Source organism: Chroicocephalus ridibundus, chromosome 13, assembly GCF_963924245.1.
Source record: "Chroicocephalus ridibundus chromosome 13, bChrRid1.1, whole genome shotgun sequence".
In the NCBI taxonomy this organism is placed as follows: Eukaryota; Metazoa; Chordata; class Aves; order Charadriiformes; family Laridae; genus Chroicocephalus; species Chroicocephalus ridibundus.
This window is the reverse complement of record NC_086296.1, coordinates 3,903,870-3,927,350: the sequence shown is the minus strand read 5'-3', so window position 1 is coordinate 3,927,350 and position 23,481 is coordinate 3,903,870. Positions and strand designations below refer to the sequence as shown.

At 45.2% G+C, this 23,481-nt stretch overlaps 2 protein-coding genes across 3 annotated transcripts; one reads left to right on the top strand and one right to left on the bottom strand.

Annotated features, from left to right (window-relative positions):
- The first annotated feature begins 579 nt into the window (after window positions 1-579).
- Window positions 580-5,141, top strand: FICD (FIC domain protein adenylyltransferase). Its single transcript, XM_063350669.1, has 3 exons — window positions 580-623; window positions 1,177-1,518; window positions 2,456-5,141. Exons 2-3 carry the CDS (start codon window positions 1,227-1,229, stop codon window positions 3,529-3,531), a joined length of 1,368 nt encoding a protein of 455 aa, XP_063206739.1. The 5' UTR covers window positions 580-623; window positions 1,177-1,226; the 3' UTR covers window positions 3,532-5,141.
- A 553-nt stretch (window positions 5,142-5,694) lies between these two features.
- On the bottom strand, window positions 5,695-23,365 carry SART3 (spliceosome associated factor 3, U4/U6 recycling protein). 2 transcript variants are annotated; one of them, XM_063350666.1, is made up of 19 exons: window positions 23,002-23,365; window positions 22,005-22,131; window positions 20,821-20,925; window positions 19,414-19,598; window positions 18,271-18,376; window positions 17,408-17,532; window positions 16,803-16,958; window positions 15,533-15,671; window positions 15,040-15,147; window positions 14,565-14,642; window positions 14,298-14,356; window positions 13,046-13,155; window positions 12,647-12,759; window positions 12,160-12,236; window positions 11,578-11,746; window positions 10,357-10,808; window positions 9,497-9,649; window positions 7,625-7,812; window positions 5,695-6,982 (listed from the first exon to the last, which is right to left on the bottom strand). In XM_063350666.1, exons 1-19 carry the CDS (start codon window positions 23,176-23,178, stop codon window positions 6,802-6,804), a joined length of 2,808 nt encoding a protein of 935 aa, XP_063206736.1. In that variant the 5' UTR covers window positions 23,179-23,365; the 3' UTR covers window positions 5,695-6,801. The 2 variants fall into 2 exon arrangements, with proteins under 2 accessions (XP_063206736.1, XP_063206737.1); XM_063350667.1 differs by having other exon boundaries at window positions 10,357-10,805.
- Between the last annotated feature and the right edge of the window lie 116 nt (window positions 23,366-23,481).

Below are 23,481 nucleotides of genomic sequence, written 5' to 3'. Positions count from 1 at the left end.
GACAGTTTGCTGTGCTCCCCACACCACCTCGCCCCAACAGAGCCCCACTGGTGGAAGCTCCTGGGCCATCCCCAGCCTCTCCACAGAGAAGGCTGCACCGGGCAGGCAGCTGCCATCACCCGGCCCCGCACCCTCAAGCAGCCCAGCCGGGCTGGGCCTCCCCGGAGCCCTGCCCCGCGGCTGAGGGGAGCCATAGGGGCCGCGGCCCCCAGGGTCCCGCCCCGAGGCTGAGGGGAGCCATGGCGGCCTGCTCCCCGCCTAGGCCGCCGCCGTCGCATAGCAACCGGGGGGCGGGCCCACCGGCTATTTAACAGCTGGGAGCCCGCCCCTCCTCCATATTCCCTTTTCATTGGCTGTCCCTCCTATGATTGGCGTGAGCGCTCACCAGTTCTTACCCTCCACGAGCCTCTCCCGCGCCGGGGGCGCGGCGCTACCCGGAAGACGCCACAGGAAGCCGAGGGCAGGAAGCGGGGGGCGGAACAAAAGAGAGAAGGATCGGCTGCGAGAGCCAATGGGAAACGAGAAGAGGGGCGGCTCAGCCAATGGCGGGGCGCGGAGGGCGGGGTTTAAGGGGGCGGGGCTACTGGAGCCGGCAGCCGGCGGCTCCCGGGGAGGCGGCGGAGGTGATGGGGGAACCCTGGGGCGGGGGGCACCTGGGGGTGAGAGAGGGGACCGGGGGGCGAGGGGGACGCGGGCCTGAGGGGGCCCTGCAGGCGGGGGGAGGCAGAGCCGTGGAGGGAAGGGCGCTGGGGGAGGAGAGGCCGAAGGGGAAGGTGGGGGGTTCTGGGGAGGGATTTCCATGGCGGGAGGACGCGCGGGAGCCTGTGGCTGCGGGGGTTGCAGGGCTGGGGGCGGGGGGAGGAGGAGATGGGCAGCGGGGCCTGTACGGGACAGAGCTCCTCCATCCCCGCAGAGCCCGGTGCCCGTGTGGGCACCGGTGTTTCCTCACGCTGCTGCTGTCACGTTAACCTACAGCAGATCCCATATGGATTTGTGTTACGCTGAATGGCGCACGCCCCCTGCCCTGAGGTGCTTAGAGGTGGCAGGGAAAGGTGTGTGCCCCTAACAGCTGTGACAGAAACCCAGAGCACATACACTGAAGTCCACTCAGGTGCCACGTCTCCAGCACACAACCCTGTGACACGGAGCTCTGGCTAAGGCTGTTTGTGTTCCCAGGTGGGAGCAGCGGGAAAGGAGATGTTCCTCGTGTCTGCGCTGGAAGCAGGATGAATCTCGTGTCTATGGCGACAGATCCCGAGTTGAAATGGATAACCCTATGGGCCCGCATCAGGTGGGCGGCCGTGCTAGTGCTCCTGCTGAGCTCGCTGGTGATGCTGCTGCTGCCGCTGGCTGCTGTGGAAGACCAGTGCCACGCAGTGCTCAAAGGGCTCTCCTTCCTGAAGAGTAAACTGGGCACGGGCTCCTCGGGGGTCACCAGATACACAGGACAAACCACTGGCCTAAGCGTGACCTCTCATGGGCTGGAGCTGCTGGTGCTGAAAGGCAAAGCCTCCCCAGGTAAGAGTGTCCCCGGGTGGGCACGGGGGAATAACTAAATTGGCTGTATAATAACAACCTGCACCTGGAGATCCGCACCCCCCACCTGATGATCTCCCATAATGGTAACAAACTCTCCCTGTCCAACTGCAAATTAACGTCTGCTGTAAATGACCCAGAGGTCAGATATGCCAGCAGCAGCCCGACTGCATTCCATTGCCCTGCGCAGCAGAAGGGCGACGCGCTGGCATTTTCTCAGAGCTGTTTTGTCTCTTAGAAGTTTTTCCTCATGCTTTCGGTACGCCACTAAGTTCTGTTAAGGTAACTGGAACACGGAGTGGTGTTTTAATACACAGTAATCTGAGATACACGGCATTACTGCTGAAATCCTGGCTACCATAGAACAGCTTTTCCCGCAATGACAGGCTGTGGTCATTGCCTTTATTGTCCAGGACGTTAATTTGGAAAACATTCAAAGGAATCATTACAATTCCAGCACTGTATCTTTGTTCCCATTAAAGCTATTATTACTGGGAAGATGTTTGATAGTTCAGTGAAAAACAGATAGAAGTGGTGTTAGCAGCTGCGGGCTGTGCTTCTAGCGAGAGAACTGGCATTATTGCCAAGAGAATGTATTTAAGACGCTGTGTCCTCCCACACAAAGCCTGGTGGCCAAGGCGAGTGGCTACAGGCCTGTGGCCAGCTTGAGCCACGCTGCTCACAGATCCGGCCTCACCGTGCTTGCTGCCGGGAACAGCTCTGCTGCCGCGTACTCGGCCTGTAAACGTGGCATAAGCCTCTGCGCTTGTAGCCCGGCAAAGGCTGGAACCCAGGTTCTCTGTTACAGCTCTTATAGACTGACTTTGTGTGAATTTTGTATCGGTGAACAGGGATAGTTTCCAGAGGCTGTCAGTAAAATTCCCTCCCTTGTTCCCTAACTGTTATTGTTGCATTTCAGAAGTGAAGTTAGAAGCCAAAGCAGCTCTGAATCAAGCCCTCGAAATGAAGCGCCAAGGAAAGCGGGAGAAGGCCCACAAACTCTTTGTGTACGCCCTCAAAATGGACCCTGATTACGTGGATGCCCTGAACGAATTTGGTATTTTTTCTGAAGAGGAAAAAGACATTCTTCAAGCCGACTATTTATACTCCAAAGCACTAACCATTTCTCCCTGCAACGAGAAGGCCCTGATCAATCGGGACCGGACGCTACCTTTAGTTGAAGAGATAGATCAGAGGTATTTCAGTATTATTGACAGCAAGGTGAAAAAAGTGATGGCGATCCCCAAAGGCAATTCTGCCCTGCGCCGAGTGATGGAGGAGTCCTATTATCACCACATCTACCACACAGTTGCTATCGAAGGGAACACCCTGACGCTGTCCGAAATACGACACATCATTGAGACCAGATACGCTGTCCCTGGAAAAAGCCTGGTGGAGCAGAATGAGGTGATCGGCATGCATGCAGCTTTGAAATACGTCAATACCACACTGGTTTCACGGATAGGCTCCGTAACCATCAGTGACATCTTGGAGATACACCGGAGAGTGCTGGGCTACGCCGACCCGGTGGAGGCAGGGCGGTTCAGGACTACTCAGGTGTTTGTAGGACATCACATCCCACCACATCCCCAGGACGTTGAGAAACAGATGCAGGAGTTTGTGCAGTGGATTAACTCGGAAGATGCCATGAGCTTGCACCCTGTGGAATTTGCTGCGTTAGCCCACTACAAGTTGGTTTACATCCATCCATTTATAGATGGCAACGGAAGGACCTCGCGCCTGTTAATGAACCTCATACTAATGCAGGCAGGGTACCCGCCCATCACAATCCGCAAGGAGCAGCGGGCCGAGTATTATCATGTCTTAGAAGTAGCCAACGAGGGCGACGTGAGGCCTTTCATACGCTTTATCGCCAAGTGTACCGAGACAACTCTGGACATGTTGCTCATTGCCACCACAGAGTACTCCGTGGGCTTACCTGAAGCAGATGGCAGCACTGCTGGATGCAAACAAACTATCCCCGTCAAGACTTGAGGGTTGAGGACACGCAGGAGCCAACGAACGCGTGGGAGAACAGAACGGCAAGCCACTCAGTATTCCTGCTGGGAAATAACTCGACAGGAGGTGTCACTCTTTAGCATTTCATTTATTTAAAGTGTCTTACATTTGATTAAATTAATATAATTTATTTATATACATTATGCCAAGCTGAAATGTGAACTGTTGATGTTGACTGTGCACTATAACTTGCTTGTGCTACTGGAAGGAGGTGGGGAGAGGTGTTGGAGGGGCTCAACAAGCTGAAGTAGAATTTATTTTCTCCTTAAAATTAAGTTTTGAGAAGCTGCTTCAATCACAACCCTTCATGTAGTCGGTCAACTGCATAGTCTTACCTTGTCAAGGAGCTGCCAGGCAAGACAAAGTCTTAATTCACTTGTTGCTTTTGTGTTACCTTTTCCCTGTTGTCCAGAAAAACCCCAAAACGCAACCCTCGCAGTAACAGCGCTCTCCCAGCTCTGTTAATCAGACTCTTTCCAGTCAGTTGTACAAGTTTGCCAGCGCTGAGCAGGAAGGAGACTAAACTCCAGTTAAGCAAAGGCATCTCTCCCCTCCCGTTTTGGTTTTCAGTAGCACTTTGCATGTTTACTTTCACTTGCCTTTCCTAGGGTGAGTTTTGTACAAGTGGGAAGTGTTTGGTGTAAGATTACAGATGACGTGACTGGAATAAGAGAAGAATCGCTCTCTGACTTACTTCACTGAACTGGAAGGTGCTTTTGCTCTACTCCAGACAGAAGAAACTACCTAGTGCCGGGCCTCAGACCCCACTTAATCAAGCAGGAGCCCTGGGAAACTGCCGCTGTCCTTACACATTTCAGTTCAGGGTTTGAAAAGGGCTTGTTTCTGCAAAGCTGTGGCCAGAAAAGGTTATTACACGTAACCACGAGAGAACCTTTATCAGTTGGGCCAATTCAGTAAGCATGTGTACAGCAAGTTTGCCAAAAACTTAAGTTTCTTCGATCTACACAAGAGAAAACTTTTCTACAGTTAATTACTAGGTCACATTATTACTATGATAAACCCGTGAAGAATCACACGAGGCCTCTTTGTGCTGCAGTGGCAGTTGTAGCACCTGGAAGCTGCTGCGGAATTCAAAGCAGCACCCTTTATCTTTGCTTTTAAATAAAAGCACCTGCAGCCTAACAGAAAAATAGCTCCCTACACCCCCGCCTGCCAGCCGTGTAACAGCATAATTGACCCCAACACCTTTAAGTTCAGAAAAGTTTGAGTCAATCCAGTTTAAAGTGCTGTTAAGCTTCAACTCTTTGCAAAACAGCATAAAGACTGGCCCAGGCCAGCGTTAAGTTTCATCCCTTCTAACTCTTTCTTACCTGCGAGGTAGTTGTGACACATTTTAAACGGGCAGGCAAGAGCCGGGGAGTTCCCTATGTTCTACAGCGCCACTCCACGCTTACGTACTGATTGCTGCTGACAGGGAAAGGAAAAAATAAGTGAGGAAGGGTGTTCTGTCCTTACAAAGCATGCTTATTTTTGAAGTGCAAGGTGAGTATGACTGAAATCTGCACTTTAAAGCTCTGGGAAAAAAAATACATGTTATTTTAGTAACAGATTAATAAAGTATTTTAATATTAAAGTCTTTGTTTGGAATAGGCTGTTCTCAAAACGCTTTTCTGTGCAGTAAACTAGGAAGTGTTTACAGCTCAGTTTGTGGAGTAGCAATTTACATCGGCTGTTCACAGTACGCAATGGGGGGCTCTAAAGCCAAGTGAGGTGTAAATCATGGCTGGGGTTGTGTAGTGGCACGCACCAGCTTCCCCATTCCTACCCACCGAATCAAAGCTTCACATTAAAGCGTTATTAGAATATTTCCAAGCCCCTTTTGAGATACAATCCTGCTGTAGCATCAGAGCAATACTGGACGGGAATCCCAAGCGCCTGGCCCAGAAGAGGCTGCGCACCACGCTGTGAACAAGCCCCAACACAACTTGGTCCCTGGCTGTATGACCACAGCTGCCGCCGTGCCCTGGTTCGAAGCATCGTTTCAAAGGAAAGCCAAGTCAAACCAGCACATAATGTAAGCACTGAAAATAGCGTTTATTTGCAGCAGTGCTTGTGTTGTACAAGTGAACTTGGTGCTAGGATCCCCCCCCTCACATTCAGCCCCCCCATGTGTGTTGTCTTCCAGGCTTAGCAGCAGGTTTTAGTTGACAAGCAGTAATATTTCTATCCAGCGTATTATTTAAAAAGCTGAGGTGATTACTAAAGTGGTTTCAGGATGTTCACACTAGATGGAATAGGCTACTTAAAGGTATGTGGCATTACCTCAGTGCACCTAAGGGGCGAGGTACATCAGTATTACCCAGCTGCCGTAGGATAAGTGCAATTCCAAGACCCACATTTAAACAAAAGCAACAGTATTTATAGAAAACCTTTGAGAACTCGAGTTTAATAAACCAAGAAACATCAGCTTGCACTTCACATTTGTACAAAACCATACAGAAACCACCTGCAAAAGACATATGAGCTAGCTAGCAAAAACAACCAAACAAAAAATGGTCCTCAGCAATAGCATGTACAGCTTTTATGGGAAACAAAAATTACCAGATCTGAGTATTATGACACTTAAAAATAATAATTTGAATGTCTTTTACAAATACACAATATAAAAAACAGATCAACTCGAACAGAACATTAACTGAATACATATATATGTATATTTGTGTATATACATATACACACATATGTATAGAAACTCTCCCAATACTAAAATAGGCCATTGTGGTGAAGTTACTAGCATCTGCCACTGGACTCTTAATGGAAGGAGATGAATGTCCCTGCGTGTGTGTTTGGGTGTAAAATGGGTTCGTTGTCAGAGAGAATGACTGCAATCACAATCTGAACTGACCAGTGGAGCTCGACAAGGTTATCACTAAGCTTTCACATTCCATCTCGTTCGTTAATGAAAGAGAAATATTTGTAAAGTATTCATAAAACTCGATGTGGCATCCGACCTGTACAGGAAATATTTCCCCCCTCGTTACCCTCAATATGAGGGATCATATAACGCCATTTAACCAGAACATAGTATAACTTTGCTCTTAGAAACAGAGGAAAAAACAACGGGATTTGTACCATCCTACACTGATCTCGATGAATGCAGCAGTCCAGAACAGTATTTACACATGATTGCGACTGGCGTTCTCTCCTTGCTAGCATAAGGACACAACATGGCTTCCATAAAGGCATTTCACATTTTACCAGACCCGCTGATTGCGGACTTCTTGCTCACTTTTTCAGTAGCATCTTGGCAAAATCAGCGTTGGACATCTTTTTAGGCTCCTCAGAGGGGTCGGATGAAGTTGCTGGTGAGTTCTGCACCATCCCATTCTCAGCCTTAGCCATAGGATTACTCTGGCGCTGTAACGCACGAGGCACCATTGAAAGCTGTGTCCTTCCCTTCCCTCGCCTGGAGAACAAAAAGCGACATTTAAAAATATCCCAGTGCTCTTTGAACACACCGTTTTAGCTTGGGGAAAACAAAGAGGACTTTGTTCACTATGAGGAATGCTCATTTAAATGTTATTCCTGTCATTTGTCTCAGTAATAACGAGTGCAAAGCTTTCAATGGGTGCCCTTTGAAACAGGATACCTAACTGCAGAAAACAACTGCTCGACAGTCCCCAGAAACTGAAGCCTGTGTTTTTCTACAGGGCAGGTACAATACAAGGCCAATGAAACGCTAAGCAGCAGGAGCACTCTAACAGATGAAAGAGCAACCTTAGTGCTCACTGTGAGCAACGGCTGGTGCTCCAGAAGGAGAGGATGTGGAAGTTACAAGTGCTCAGGTGCTAACACCAGATCCACCAGGACGTCTAAAACCTGATACTCTCGGTCACTACAGACCCGTTTCTATTAGTAATGTAAAGAAGAAAAAAAAAAAATAATAAATCTGCTTTTCCTCATCAATCTAACAACCCAAATTTTTATGATTCAGCAGCTTTTAAACGTTTTCTCATATTCTAGATGCGATTCCTACATTGTAGCATATACAGAAACCCAGTTTTTGCTTGTCAAGCATTGCCAGGCAGTCTCCCCCACTAATACTTACGCTCCATAAACCTGTCGTGGTACCGCAAATTGGGAGGCTCTGCCTGGCTCAGGCTTGTCTGGCAGCTTTCGCAGGGGCGGGTTACTGATGGCCACCTTGATGACGTGTTCCTTAACTGTCAGACCATCCATTTTCAGCACAGCCTGCGAAGCCTGAGCTTCATTTTCATATTCCACATAGGCCAGGCCCTAAATAAGGAAAAGAGGTCACCTACATCAGTTTTAGAGCTTCTTTCTCTGCATGAGAGCTTTTGCTAATAATTTAGCCAACTGATAAGAAAACTGCACGGAAAACAGACCTAAACATGGCTGAGTCCCAGTATTCTTCAGCTAAAAACAATTCTTATCTACACAAACCTATAACCTGCACTTCTTGACTCTCATTCACAATGTCCTAATTTGTGGAAGAGATATGAAAAAAAAAAAAGAAGAAGAAAACCAAGATCCCAGTAAAGTAAATATAATGAAGTACTGCATCAGTGGGAAGTCTTCACTTCTAAATATATATTATACATATATCTAGGCCAAATGTGGTATTGGACAGATTTGGATTCATAGTGGAAGAAAAGATAAAACGATCTATGGAGCTAGAACAGGAAGATCCACGCAAACTCTCCTGGGATTCTTCACTAGGCTACAACCCGTACCTAAGGAATCAAGTCCCCTAACACAGGGCCATCGCGGCCACCTCGGTTTCAACACCCATCTTAAGCAGCTCTAATAGAACTGACGGGCGCCATCTCTAAGGAGACCGGCATCGCTGCCCTGAGAACAGGGACTGGTGACAAAAGCCTTCTTTGCAGGAAGTGAATCCACGGTGACCTCATGAAGTCACAGCTGCTCAACCGCACCGGTAACCAGCTGCTAACTGTTGCTGGCGCACCTTCAGTTAACGGGGTCTTATTTCCAGCAAGTGGACAAAAAGGCAACACCCGGCATCTGCTACAGCAGGCTCTTACAGCAAGTATAGTAATTGGGAGGCATCGCCTCCCTATTCTATTATTATTATTATCCTAAGTGACACTCAAACCCTTAAGCTGTATTTTTGGATTATCCAGTTTCACAAGAAAGACACATCAGATTATATGTAACATTCAAAAGTACATTTACTTGTGGTTTAGACAGAATCCCAGCTCAAACTAAGCCAAGAACACGGCTTGCAAGACTTAGGGTGCACATGGAGAGCACTCATTACAAAGCACGCAACAGGAACCGTACTGGAGATATTGCCAAGAGCTAGAAAACACATTTTAAATATACATGCACACCACCACTAGGATATCACCTGTTAGAAGTGCCCAACATGCAGACATGGCTGAGGTGTCAGGTAGAATTTTGGCAGAGCAGCAGCTAGTTCAGAGTCTCTTATTTAACAAGGAGCCATTTATTCTGGGATGGAAATAATGAGCCCTGCCAGAAAGAGGGGGCTCATTTCTCACTGGCAGATCTATGACTGCAGCAGGTGTTACGAACAATAGCCTCAAGAAACTGAAGAGGGAGGAGGGGAATCAGTTATACCAGGTGAACCCTCTCTTGTCAGTTACTTTAAAAACAAATATTATTTGCAGACTTACTAATGGCTATTTTTATTATACTGAAAGTTCTGTAAACATCTTCCCCTTCATCCCATTTATATCACACATCCTTCTTGTGCAATTTAAGAAGTATTCTGGAAAAATTTCTCTTCCCTTCCTATTTCTTATTTGTTAGCACAAAGGCACACTAGGCTCTATAAATCCAAGCATTTCTACAAGTTTTATTGCAAAGCCAGGTTGGAAACTTTTAAATTACAAAGCTTACTTTTTGTATCCAAACCTCATGAAGATCTTTTTGAAGGGTTTCTTAAAATTAAGAGCACATTAAGGATGTCTACCTTGGGTTTTCCAGCTCGGTTGGTAACCAGCCGAATGTCTTTCACATTCCCATGTGCTTTACACACATCTTCCAGCTCTTCCTTAGTGCAGGAAAATGGCAAACCAGATATAAACAGTTTATGTTTCTCCAGTGTAGTGCTATACCTGAACACCTGAAGAAACAAAAAGGCTGTTAGACAGGAAACCAGTTGGAGAATCCAAAGATTTCAATCTATTACACCTCCAAAAGCTTATCAGAGTACTTCGTATTTGTGTGATAACAAAAATACTTTCAAGTCATGAGTAGCATCTTGAAAGGTATTTGTATATAAACACACAGGCATACCCGAAGGACTTGCAAGTAATTCTAAGAACCGAGACACTTCTAAAAAACTACACCTCATTCACAATGAGAAGGGCCATTGATAATGTCTTCTCGCTCAGTTGTCACTATCTGAACCATTAAGTTTTTCTGGACAGTAACTCTGTAATGCAGAAAACCACTAATTATACAACTGATATCTAGTACAGACCATTAACAAGAAGCAGCAGGTTGTGTAATAAATGCCCGCACTGTATGACTCAACCAAAGAAGCACTTTACAGATTGAGATGCTCAACTAGGAATCTGGGTACCTCGCACCATTAACAACCTGCTCAGGTCAGCTTACTCAAGAGCTGCACAAATCTGCTAAGGGCAGAGTAACATAAGATGCAAGAACTCCCAGAAAACACTTTTTACTGCTAAGACGTAACATTACCATTCCAAATTAGCCCAACCTGAATTTGTTAGATGCAAGCCCTCTGGAAGCAATGTATTCTGCTAGCTTTCCTATGCAGTCCCACTGCTCAACCTATTACTTGAAAGAATAAAAGTTTACCTTAAAGTCTGGATTCTTGTTCTTGTCAACACATGGAGAAACAAACATTGGTCTTCCCTCCACAACTTTACGATCCAAGCCAAGAGCTTGGAGAGCAGATTTTTCTTCCTTGAATTCTACGTAGCAGTAGCCCCGGAAAGTCCCCTTGTTGCTGAATACTGGACGGATTTCTGCTACCTCCCCACAGCTCTCAAAGAGCTCTTTCAGTTTCACTTCAGGATCTGCCATGGTGTAGGAAAGGTTGCTGACAAAGACGGTGACATTATCTTTACTGCTGTCATGTAAAACTTTGGGGATGTCCTTCCGACTGGTAGATGCTTTTTCCTTTTGGTTTCCTGGGTAATCTGGCTTTTCAGGTCCACTCCTTCCAAATAGTCCGGTTTCTACCTCCATGTCTTCTTCAAGATGTATGCCATCGCCATCCCCCTTGTGTCTCTTGCTGGGCTGCTCTGCTGATTAATCAAATTGAAAGCCTTACTAGAAAAAAATTGCACCATTTCATTTACCACTGAAACTAAGCTGTCCTCCATAACCACTATGGAGTCTGGAAAAGGCACATGAAACCACTAATAGAAAAAAATAAAGAGTTCCCCCTCAGGTTTTTAAGAATGAGTAACAACAGATTATTTGACCAGGACAGCAAGTATTTAGACGAAAGCAACAGGGATATTTTTCCCCTTTTTCTGTCAGTTACAACTACTGACTCATGTTCTTTCTCTATGTCTAACGGGATGATTTTTTTTTTTCTTTTTAAAGTAAGAAACACGAAAATGTAGGAGCTCTCAAAACTCCCTGGGGCAGCAATCTATTAAAATCTGTTACCACCTTCAATGAGCCTGCTACAATGCTGAATAACCCAATTTAGACACATGCTGCAGTGTCATTTGATGACTCAGGAAAATGACTTTTTTTAAACAGTCATTTTTAAATAGTCATTTGAAAGTGAGTATTCCTCTGAAATAAGAAAAACCTAAAAAAAACCCTACAGAAGTTCTTATAAACATACACTATTTTTGATAAAAACAACATTTAGTCCTGCTTTCACATGATTACCACAAAGACCTCCTAGGAGAAAGAGACCCCGAATAGGCAGCAGCTTTGAAGATACCAACAATGGCACCTTCTCATCTGCCTCTAACTGAAGGGAGGCAACCAATAACCCTGTTGGCCAGAGGTCTGAAGTTTTAATTTGTGGGTTTTGTTGGTTTTATTGTGTTTTACCTTCTTCTTCTTGTCCCCATTCACCTTCATCATCATCATCTGCTTTGCGCTTGTCTCCAATCCTATTTTTTTTAGCCTTTTTGGAAGCTTTCTTTTCCGCCCGAGCCTGCTTTCGTTGTTCAGCTTTCTCCTCCTCTTGCTTTGCCAGAGCGGCTTCTTTCTCAGCAGCCTACAAATATGGAAGATTTTTAAATTTTTTTTTTTTGTTCTAGTGACTGCAGATTGCAGAGCATTCTTGCACCCTGTTTTCTAGAGTGCTGAACCTGGAGGGTTTTCTCCTAAGCCCCATGAAACACAGTGCTAATGGGATCACCATTTAAAGCACATCCCAATTGTTTGCTTTTACAGCTTTCCTGGAGTGCATGTTACTCTTGTACCCATCCAAGGGTCAAAAAGTGAAAGACAAAAAGCATCAAAAGACATTAACCATAATTTTAAACTAAAAATCAACAGTTTTGAGGCTTTAAGACAATTGAGGCTTATCTATGGGAACCAGCATTAGAAATCTGACATTCAGACAAGCGTGACCTTAATACAGGTATTTCCTACGAACTGCTTCGGTAGTTCACAGAAAGTTCTGACCTTTGCTCTTTGTTCATTAACTCGAGCTAATCTGATTTCTGTTTTTTGAACAGCTGCATCCCAGTCTTCCAGTGTTCCTAAAGGATGGAAAAAAAGAAAGCCTTGTATTTATCTTTCCCATAATTTGAAAATACAATTCTGGAAAAATAAGAGTCAACGAGTTCATGTAACTTGCTCTTCATATTAACATGAAAATTCAAAATATAACAAGTAGCCTTCAAAGAAAGAAAACAAAACCCAAGCAGAGCAGAAACCTCTCATTTACAATACAACACTCCAAAAAGGCACAGAAAAAAACAGTAATTTCAGCAGGCTCCAAGTGAAGCCAGAAAAGAAGAAAAGAAAGAAAAAAGAGCTGCTTGTGTATAGTACAGTAGTGAAAAGAAAATAAGCTTTCACCAGAACACAAAACACTGTATCAAAATTCACCCTGTATCACTGTACGCTAACCAGACTGGGTAAAACGAGACGACGTGCCGTTAGTTACCTTCTATTCTCTCCAGCGTGAGCAGCACCTCGCAGACGTGCTCTGGATAGTCACTTGTGCACTGCACGGCTCGATGCAAGGCCTTCCTGCAGTGCTGAGTATCACCGTGAGCTCTGCAGGAGGGAAACGTGGCAGTAAGGAGCCAATCCTCCGCATCAAGATTACAAGACAGGACAGTTAACCAGTCTGTGCAAACGCTTTCGCTCCTTCCCCAGTGAGCTTGCACTACACCTTGTTGCTGTAATTGTTCTGAAATACACTGTAGAGCTGCTGTGAGAACCTCAAAACCACACTATAAATCCTAGACGAAGCTTACCCATGCTAAGAATCTACGTCTTGTCTCACACAGATGAGGAAATGAAAGTGTTAATGAACTCTTCCAACCAGCCAAGCTCTTACCTTTCTAGGTTGTAATACTCCAGCCACATGTTAGCATATTTGGCATTTCCTTTAGTCATAATGTTGTCCCAGAGTTCTCTGGCTTTCTGCATGTTGTTACATAAGCGGGCCTGAAACAGAGGAACCAAAACACTCAATATAATTTAGGATTATTTGTTCAACACCATTACCTGCCCCTGCCTCCCCCCCCATCCCCGCAAAAGAAGAAAACACCACAGACGATGCACACAGACCCAGGAAGACACATCTGCTCCTTAAAGCGACTGGAGTAAACACCTAATGCAATCCTACTCCCGAATAATACTTCCCTGCCCACCTCTTATATCAATCTTGGTTTCTGGCTTCCACATACATTTTGTTTTGGTCATTATAAAAAAAACCAAATTAGATAGTTGCTTATGAACTTTTCCTTTTGTCATTATTTGTCAGTCTACCTAACAGAGCACTGAAACACAAAAGCAGCTCTCAGTCTAAGAAATGCTTAGGAAGGGAGCAGAGAGAAGTGCTCGGGAAAGGGAGCAGGGGAAGAGAAGTGGGTTAAGACATTCAAGTGAGGTTCACCCGACCTAACTGTAGAGGTACACGAGTACGCTACAGAGCTGACTTATTAGAGCTGCCTTAGCATAAGCTGAATTCCACCTGGATCTACCTGCTTTCTCCCTCTAATAAGCGGACAGAAAGCGAAAGTAATTAATTCAGATTCAGGTGGACCACAATACACAAGGCTTTGGCAAGACATCCCATGCATTATGACTGGAGAAATAACAGTGCAAACATAACATGATTTAACCCGATTCGTATGAGCCTGTGGCAAAGGAAGGAAAGTAAAACATCCATTCACAGGCTGTGACTAGTTTGAAACTAGTTAGCATAGGCAGCACTAAATTAGGCAGGATTCAAGGCAGTTTAGAGACTTAGGTCTTCAGTTCCAAGCCACTGTGGCCAGCCCGCTAACCAACCTACTCACAGATCTCTGTACATTCTGCAGTCACAGCAGTATAAACATCCCAACAGTCCTGACAACTTTTGCAAAGAGAACGCCATTTCTTTCCTGGGATGTCATGCTTCAAGCCTGAAGCTACGCTACGTGCTTGACCAGTCCAGGTAGAGCAGGGGAAGAAGAAAGATTTACTCATTGAAGTTACCCAGACAAAATGCCAGAGTACAAGAGGATTGCATTCTGTTGCTGGAATATTAAAACAATCCATTTCCTCTAGTCTAGCAATTTAAACACAGCAGATAGAAACATCACCTCAACTCTTGCCCAGTTCTGCATGATGGTGCAGGATGGATCTCCGCTTTCACTGAATCCTGGGAATAAAAGTAAGTACTGTTTGTGAATGGCTCCTGGAAATAAAGTATTTATTAAACAAGTTCTACATTCAAGATTAAATGTCTATCTATAGCTTTCTTAAAATGTTTGAGACACTTGAAGACAAGTTAAATACTGTGTAGAGAATTAGTCTTATAAAAATTATTTTGAACAAGAGAAAACAATATATTGGATGGTTTAACTTACGCTCTTCCACTTCTTGTTTCAAATACTCCACAGCACGTGCAAATGCAGACCGCAGCTCTTCTAGTTCTTTACTCGAGTCTTCAGAAAAAAAAAAAGAAAGAATTGCCTTAAAATAATAATTTAATTTTCATCTCCCATCCATTAAAACTCTTCCATAACACCCACAATAATTCTACTGGGATGGGAAGCCAAAGTTTATTACTTCAGTAAAATTCACTACACACATAGCAAAAAACCCCATCAAGTACCTAAAATATAAGGCAGGGCATTTTTGCAACAGCACAATCTATTCTGTCAGCAAGGAGCTGCTTTAAACCAATTAGGTTCATATATTTTATAGACACTAACGGCTCAGAAAGTAGATTTTGTGAAAGATATGAAACTACTGCTATATTTTTTAAAAAGTAATACCGCTATTTCAGAGAGGTGCATAGAAAACAGTTTAAATATTTATTCACACATGTATCATATATACCTTGTGTAAAATCCACCCTTCTTCTCAGGTAATCAAGATACGCCTGCCAGATTTCTACATAGTCCGTTGCCTGAATAAAACCTGCGTTCAGAGCTTTTTCAAACATTTCTGAAAGAAACGGGGAAAACACACCCACACAAACATATTTACTTTTCAAATATTGACATAGCACAAAGAAGTATATACACCTTGCATTTAGAGGAAGACAGGAAAAATACAAGCTATCCTACATATGCCAAACTGGTTTAGGACACGAATGCAAAAGCCAGTTTAATTCAGTAACGTTCCTGCAATGTTGAAGTAAATTGCTCACTCAGAATTAAAGCTGCTCAACAAAAGCAGCTTTGCCCTAGAAGCACGCCTTGACGCTGTCACGCTAGGATGAAAACAAATGCTACAGCATCCTACAGGTCACCGTTTGTCACACATTATTCAGAGTAGAAAGAGTAGTTCTGTAGCATAAAGAAGTCTTGCCGAGACCATCTTTCTTTACCAGAAATAATGCCATGGTCAACTCTGTGCCTCTCCATCGCCAAAAGGTATCGAATCCACAACCCAACCGTCCAGGGACAGTTTCTAACAGCGCGGTCATGAGCTGACAAGACCAACTCTTTCACTTTCAGCTGCCGGTCCTGAAATAATCATACAAAGTTTTCAGTTCCTATTAGCCAGAGAGCCCATCTAAGACATATGAGCTTACAAAGAGCCAACACCTTAAAACAATACTTCCATTTTATATTTGAAAAGCTAAGAAAAGATGGATTTTAAATTCTGTAGTCCCCAAAACCTTGTGAACACTGTCAAAACAGAAAGAATATGCTCAGGAGCAACACAAACAAGAATTCCATGCTATGTTCAGCCTGCAATACCTAACTGTCTGCTTCCAACCAAGCCAGTTTGGTATTTTCTACCAATGAGATAAATATAATAAAAGCACTGAGTAAATTCCCAACTGTTCTTAGCATGTTTAGAAGAGCGGAGGAAAGGATACAAGAAAGAGGGTGCACATGCAGCCTACTCAAGGCAGGCAGACGCTGTTCCACCCACAACCTGCTGTCTCAAGCTGGTAAGATAAAGACATGATGAAGCAACTCAGCCCAGATAAGTCTCCTGTAGCGATTTACTTAATAGACTGACCTTCTGTCCACAGGAAAACCCTGCCTCTCAAGTTTGGTATGATTTTCCAAGCGCATTAACTAGCCCACATGTAAATATAGACTAAACATCTGGGTTTGCTTTGGCTTGTTGGTAAATTAGGTGTTCTCTACTGTAAAACATTTAGGAGAGCACTGGCAGCCCTCAAACAAGCCCCGACATTAATCTATCTGTGTCCTGAAAGACAGGCAGGCTCCACAGTGATTCAAACACCACTGAACTGCTTTGCCGACAAAAGCTAGAAGAAAATGAGGGACATCCTCAGAAGCAATGGCTCTGGGTGACTAGCCAGAGACAACGTCAGGGCTTACAGCACAACTGGTTACATCTAGTCAACTCTTTGCCAGGTAGACTGGGTGTGGGCTTCTAGGCTTGTGCTAATTCTGCAGAGAAGACACATAACTGGGGGAAAAAGTGAGCAAATGCTCATTTGATCAATACACACGCCACCAAAACCAGCAAGAAACCAAAGGTGAGGTGAAGAACAGTTCCTGAAGAAATTAAAGACTAAGGGACAGGACTGAGGTAGAACTTACTGGTTGCTCGTTTATCAGCCACTGAGATTTAAAAAAAAAAAAAATCTGCAAACATCTGGTTTTTGTCCTTACCAAATACTGATTGTAGCGTGCCCAAAGATCTGGCACAAGGCAGTTCTCAGCCAAAGCCCTCTCATAGATCAACTGAATGCGAGCTGGATCACCTGCTTTCATTTCAAAATCAATGTAAGCTTGGTATTCTGCTAGCTTTGGTGTTTCAGCACCCAGCTACAAAACAAACAGAGATACAACAAATTAAGATCTTCTGAACAAAGCATGATTCAAACAGTTCAACTGTTACTCAGAGTACGTCTCATGCAAAATTTCACACAAGAGCTTGGCCTGCTAAGTATCAACAGCTTTTGATTTTCATGTATCTCCAAATACCACCCTGGTTCTGAAGCCATTCAGATCCCTTCTTTTTATTCCTCTAACCCAGCATGCTCATCAATGCTGGAAGAAACAGCCAGAGTACTCATGTGCACCTTAGGGTGGCCTGACACTTCCCAGTATACCCAGTTGCGAGGCATCTTACCTCACACTGCTCACAGCCGGAAGTCACCTACCAAGACACAGCTAATTTATCTCTGTGATTAGAAAAATAATATTTGAAAAAAAAGTCACCCCAAAGCAATTTAACTCTTAGTTTTTAAGCAAGGTGTGAGTAACAGCAGTACCAGTGCCTCTTCATATGGTTTACACTTCTCCAATTGCTGTAGAGCTTTTTTGTAATTCTTTACTATTGTTTCTGGGATCGGATCTTCTGACCATTCCTCATATTCAGCATATGAAGCCTCCATATCTATTAAAACAGATACAAAACCCCATCAATGACTTATTGGGCTAAATAATCAACATTCAACCTATATTTGATTCTAACACATTTGTATTTCTGTTTACACTTTTGTATCTTAATTGTCACACTACTGCACATTTAGAGGGTTCAGACACTTCATCTCACATAGAGCACTACAACACAAACTCAGGACAAGTTATATTAAAGCTGCTGATTTTGATTCAGAAAAATCAGAGTGGCAAGGTTTTCCCAAGCCTTTAAGGAAAAACAATCAACCCAAATTCTCTCAATATGCAAATGGAGAAGTCAAAGAACAGTGTTTAACTTTCTCCTATAAGCAAAGCCACAAGGAAAAGGGACTCAAAGAGTTTAAAAAAAATGAAGCAGATACGGCAGAATTCTAACAATCCAGCTATCAGCATGTACTATTCCTGACCAACCAAGGTTCTTTTGTAGTGATCATCATAGCGGAATTTCAAGTTCCTAATGGTCATGTTTTGTGCTCAAATTATGTACTGAAGAAACAGATAAACCAAGTTTCAATGAGTATGAATATTTCTGAACAAAAGGGATCTGTGCATCATTCAAGAGGCCCTAAAGACAGACAAATGTCATTGATTAACAAATTCACAAGTATTACAGCTGCAGTTTGTGTGGCTCTACCAAAAGAATAATCATGACTAATGCCCGGATCCCCGTAACACAGCTTATCCATGCCATCTCTCCCAGCGCACTGGCTCTTACCTAACAGCGGGATCCCCAGCTGGCGCCTGAACAGCGTGTGGATCTTCTCAAGCTGGCTGCAGAGCATCTGCTGCTGCTCAGGCGATGGAATGCTGCCAGGAGCTGGCTACAAACAAAAGGATTGAAATTTAGTCAATTCCCTCAAGCCTGAGCTGATGAACACGACGGGGTACTGTTTATGGGTTGGGGGTCTGGGCTCCAAATGACTACATGATCCTTGAAGAACGGACACAGCCAACTCGCATTTCAGGTCACTGCTGTGAAAGCTAAAACTTGGAAATTGCTAGACGCAGAAGCTGGATGAATGTGAAAAGCATTCCTCACTGAAAGCTGACACATAGGGAAACGACAACCTGAAAAAACACAAGCTGCATGCGATCGCGCCATTTCACAAACCCACTGGGCTGCCAAGTAGTTTTTCAATAAATGCCTGGTGTGTGCACAGATGATTGAGATCTTCCAGCTTTCTTCCTGTTTGTGAATGAAAGGGTGTTCTGCCATTACTCCTTTGTTAGAGCATTTCATAGAATGGTTTGGGTTGGAAGGGACGTTTAAAGATCATCTAGTTCCAACCCCCTCCCACCCCTGCCATGGACAGGGACATATTTCAACTTCCGTATCTTATGTGGCAAAAGGCAAAAAAAAAATTCACGTTCTGGCCATCTTGTAAAGATATCTTTTCTACACATCAAACACTATGCTCCAGGGATAACATACTATCATCCAAAAGTCACAAAAACAGTGAAATAATGACTGAGTTAAAAGCTGAAGTAGAAAACAGTCTAGAAATACAAACATGACTGAATATCTGCAAAAATATTTGCTGGCAAGAACACTGTTTCATAAGAAAGGTACTCAATTTAAAGCTAATCTTGTCAGCCCAAGCTGAAGTAGTAGAGTGAAACTTTGCTTCTGGATATGAGATTTTATGACCTTATTTAAACACAAATCCATTACTTTATCAACTAAATACACAGAAGGTTTTTCCCAAACCAAAGGGTCAGTTTCTACAGCTGAAGAGAAACAACTGCATGACATGACAGCCTCTTTTCTCAGAAGAGACTGATGAGGGTGCGGCACAAGATGGCTTCAGAAACTACACCACAACGTGATTCTCACAAGAGCCCAGGAGACTGGCCTTACCTGTGCCGTTTCCAGTATGGCATTCTCAAACTCGCGGTATGCTTCCCATAAAGCTGTTCCTTTTGTCACATGCAGTCCAACCGCAGTTAATGCTCTCTCAAATATTGAGCGAACTTTCTCAATTCCTCCCTCCTGACCAATGCCACCAATTGAATACTGGGCATATTCCAGCCAAATTTCAGGACCTAAACAAAGTTATAAGAAATAGATGATCTAACCCCCTCAAAAATAAAAAAGGCATTTCTCTGTTTCCCAAACACCTACAAATAGACCAACATACGACAATTTTCTTTACCATCCAACGTAGTTAAGAAAAAATAAAATATTTTATTCTGTGCTCTTGGTTCAGCACCAGCTGCTAGAACTGTCTTCTGAAAGAATTCGCCCTTGTGGTCATTACTGACCCGGATTGACTCCTGTATGCCACCTTAGGTACACAAGCTACACCAGATGCATCAATACCCGCCCCGCCCCCCAGCAGCAACTTGACTTTTCTTGAGCATCTGTGCAGAGCTGGGACCACAAAGCTGTTGCACTCCTACAGAACTCAGATAAAAGTAGGTCCTTCTCTTTCCAGACTCCTACACTTGCCTCTTCAGCAACTGCTTAAGCAGCATAACTATGAAGGAGGAGGATCTGCTAGAAGAGCGTTAGCTGCCTGGCACCTCTCCCACCAACAGCAATATCTGAGCAAATCAGGTTCAGGGACCCCAGCAGAGACCATGCAACCCACGGATGTTAGACTGCACATCTCGGGCTCCAGAAGCCTCTCCAAACCCCAAGTGCAATCCATCCAGCAGATCCAGTTCCCTCTCAGTTCTTCATCTCTCCATTCCTTCTTCCTGAAGGATCACCAACACTCTGCAAGACTGATGATGCCAGTGCTGTAATGAGACATTCTGCAAGGGACTGCCTCAATCCTACCAAGCCCTCTCTGCTTAGTCAGACTTCATGTTTTCAGCACCTCACCACAATACCCAAAGAGCACGCACTTACTAAAAGTTTTAAGCTACGGCTGCAGGCAGATCTTGAGAAACAGAAAGACAAGACACCAGGTACTTGCCTCACTTTTAATGAGGATGATCAGAGCCTGGTATCGCAGCTTGGGTTACCTAGCCTGAAAGCACTCACTAAGCGAGCGCGATACCTGCTGCTTTTAGAGATTAGACAGGTGCGAAGTATGCGTTTAAAACTTTTTACAACATTCATTTAGAGTACCTTAAAGACTGCAAGAGTACATAAAGCACTGCCTTTGAATGGCCTTTAACTCCAGTGCTTCAGAAAAAACTGAGGATCACTTCACACCTATATTTTTGATCCAATTTCTGCATTGTAACAGAAGAATCTTTCCTAGAAAAAGCCATAATCCGAGTGCAACACATTTTATAGCATGTATTAACAACTTACAGATGTAGTCTTTCACAGCTCTCTCAAACAGCTCATAAACTTTCTCTCGCTCAGAGCTTTCAGAAGCCATTTTTATCTCATCCTTCAACCAGTCCAGCCAAATTTCTGAAAGAAAGGAAGTTTAGAATACATCACCAACATTCAGAAAGAATAAGTTAAATCCACTTGTTGAAATTTTTATGAGAATTTTTAGTAACGGACTTAAAAGCAGGCAGAAGAAAGCAATTTTAGCCTCCACAACTACTCACAATTAATTTAAAAGAAAAGTCTGGTAGAGATCTTTTAAAATTAGTACTAAACAAACACACTTTTACTTAAAGAGAGCAGATGTTGCAAGCAGCAATTTATCAGTACCGCGGGCAGAGGATCAGTATGCACCAGAAACCAAAGACACATCTAGAGGCACACCTTTCCTCACAATTTTACAAAAAACAGTAGATGGCTTTAGAGGCTGCAGGTTTCGACATGCATAGAAGGAAACCTACCCTTGCCCAGGCTAAAACCACACAGGCAGAACAGCCTCTGCAATATTTACATTACCTCTGTATTATGAATAGAAAAGAAAACACTCACTTCAGGGGCTACACGCAACTTCCACCAACAGCATTTTTTTTGCTGCTTGCCTGCAAAATTTAACTTTTGACAGGAGTTCATCTGGGCTCTGAGTCACGTTCACTGACTAAGTGACTGGAGCCGTTTCAGTGCTGCCACTCCACAGCTGTATGTTACCAGCCCTACAGCAAAGGCAGCACAAGCAAACATACGCCTGTCCCTGGGCTATGTACAGCAGGTCGCATCCTGGCGGCAGCTTCCCCAGCTAACAGATGGGCAGAGCAGAGACTGGAGTAGCTGGGCGCACACAAACAGACCCCCACACCAGTTCCACCCTACCACAGCAGCCTCTGGCAGAAGACAGGGCAGGACAATGCAGTTGCAAGAAACAAAACTCAAATTCCTGCAACAGGGTCACTACCCTGCATCTGCCAGAGGCCGAGCTCAATGCTGGCCACCAACACTTGCAGCATTCAGAGTTTAAGAAGTCCCACATCTGTTATTTTAGGTTTCTCCGGACCAGAACAACATTGCTGAAGCCTGGCACAAACACATTATTTCACTACTGGAATACAGGTGTTTTACATGGTTAAGCAGTACTGGCTGCAATGCGAGCAGAAGATGCTCTGTACCTTCAGTAAGTGGAAAGAGTTCACTCATCTTCTGACGTGCTCTTCTGAGCTTAACCAACTCTCCCTCCTGGCGCAGCAGCTTTATCAGATCCAAGTGACAGTTATAGTCAAAAGCATTGATGGAAAGCTTTAAAAAAAGATAGCATTTTTTGAAAGCACTGCTGAGTTACAGAAAATCAGAAAACATTTAGCAGAACAGAACATCACACTGTCTTTTTGGGCATACAAATCTCGTCACGTGTCACACAGCCAAGACAACACCTACCTCTCCTGCACAGAGTTGCACCAAACTTCACTATTGTTTGCAAAATGCTTTCAGGTCACAAGCAGACATTTATAAAAAACTCGTCCAAGTTTAACATAGCTTTGAACTTAAGCTCAGGGCTTAGCCTACAGCTCTAAGATCTAAAGGTTACTGCTCAGCAGCACAAGTGCCAGCAGCAGGAGCACAGCAGCGACCAGCTACAGAAACCCCCGAGGGCGAAATGAAGAAAACCTCCTTCAACGGAGCCAAACGTGTTTTAATTTCTCTGAAGAAGAAACGCCTCTCCTCTCCAATTTCCCTCTCAAAAAAAAAAAAAAACCACAAAACCCCAAAGGCCTAGTTGCCATTTCAGACTCCAAACATTCACGTCTTGACAGTTCCCTGCATCAAACTACACGAGCAGCCATGGATTTTTTCCCATTACCACCGCAGCCGCTCCGGCAGACGCTCACCCAATGGAAGACCCCCATGAAGGCCGGATCTCGCCCCACTCCGAGGATTCCCGGAGAAAAAGCCTCGGTTCTCCGCGACGAGGCTTCCCCATAGCACCGGGGCCGCTCCCGCGGGGCGCCCGGGGCCGGCACGTCTCTCACAGCACCGCAGGCGGACCACCGGCGCGGGGCCCGGCCTCCAGCAGCGCTTCCCCTAGGCCGGGAGCCGGGACCGGGCAGAGGCCGCAGTGCTGCCCCACCACCCCCTCCCCACGCCACCGCCAGCCCAGGCGGGCCCCACCTGCTCCTCCAGACGCTGGATCTCGGCCTCATTCTCCTTCTCCTCGTCTTCACCGTCACCAGACGAGTCTGAGTCCCCCTCATCCTCTGAGTCTCCCCCCGACTCGGGGTCGCCCTCCGGCAACCGCTTCTCCTCCTCCGCCGCCACAGCAGCCGCCTCGGCTCCCGCCGCCGCCATCTTATGCAGCTCCCTTCGCAGCCAAGCCGCGCTCCGCCGCCTGCCGGGGCTGCCCCCGCCGCGCCTGTCCCGCCGCCGCGCCCTGCCGCCAGGCGAGCGCTGCGAGGACGGAAACGAGCCGCCTCACGCACGATCTCGCCCTCGGTCGCGCGGCGGGGCCGCGCTACGGTGAGGCACACCGGAGCCGAAGCCCTTGTCTTCTCGGCCGAGACGCCGGCGGAGCCATGGGCACCCCGGGGCCTAGCTGCCAGAGGGCCTCCGAGGAGGGCCGGGGCGCGCGCGGCGCCGCCCGCCCACCATATT

What these genes read in the sequence shown, in the direction of transcription:
- FICD (XM_063350669.1), top strand. Translation starts at nt 1,227, where the DNA reads ATGAATCTCGTGTCTATGGCGACAGATCCCGAGTTGAAATGGATAACC. An exon ending in GAAAGGCAAAGCCTCCCCAG is followed by an intron (nt 1,519 to 2,455) that starts GTAAGAGTGTCC and finishes GTTGCATTTCAG; the next exon opens with AAGTGAAGTTAGAAGCCAAA.
- SART3 (XM_063350666.1), bottom strand. Translation starts at nt 23,178, where the DNA reads ATGGCGGCGGCGGGAGCCGAGGCGGCTGCTGTGGCGGCGGAGGAGGAG. An exon ending in GCTGGGGATCCCGCTGTTAG is followed by an intron (nt 17,533 to 18,270) that starts GTAAGAGCCAGT and finishes CTGTTTTAATAG; the next exon opens with ATATGGAGGCTTCATATGCT. An exon ending in AGAACTGGGCAAGAGTTGAG is followed by an intron (nt 13,156 to 14,297) that starts GTGATGTTTCTA and finishes CCTCTGTTTCAG; the next exon opens with GCCCGCTTATGTAACAACAT.